This window comes from Olea europaea, chromosome 8 (assembly GCF_002742605.1).
Source record: "Olea europaea var. sylvestris chromosome 8, O_europaea_v1, whole genome shotgun sequence".
In the NCBI taxonomy this organism is placed as follows: Eukaryota; Viridiplantae; Streptophyta; class Magnoliopsida; order Lamiales; family Oleaceae; genus Olea; species Olea europaea.
In genome coordinates, this window is record NC_036244.1 from 4,346,468 (window position 1) to 4,346,685 (window position 218).

The following is a 218-nucleotide window of genomic DNA, read 5'->3' on the forward strand; positions in this document are numbered from 1 at the left end:
GAGCCCAAGCTAAGAGCCTTCACTTGGAGGTCTATCATTTGCAGGTTTGGGATACCGAAGGTCCTCATCATCGACAATGGCAGGCAATTTGACAACCAACGGTTTAGAAACTTTTGCTCAAACCTTGGGATTGATCACCGTCTGACATCAGTTTCGCATCCTCAAAGCAACGGTCTGGCCGAGGTAACAAATCGAATCATATTGCAAGACCTCCGAAC

At 47.2% G+C, this 218-nt stretch overlaps 1 protein-coding gene across 1 annotated transcript in view; it reads left to right on the forward strand.

Moving 5' to 3' along the window:
- The window catches only part of LOC111398192, a 1,275-nt gene that overhangs the window by 554 nt on the left and 503 nt on the right, over nt 1-218 (forward strand). The window contains exon 2 of the mRNA XM_023025127.1: nt 45-183. Coding sequence (XP_022880895.1) covers nt 45-183 — 139 coding nt within the window. The remainder of the gene's footprint in view (nt 1-44; nt 184-218) is intronic.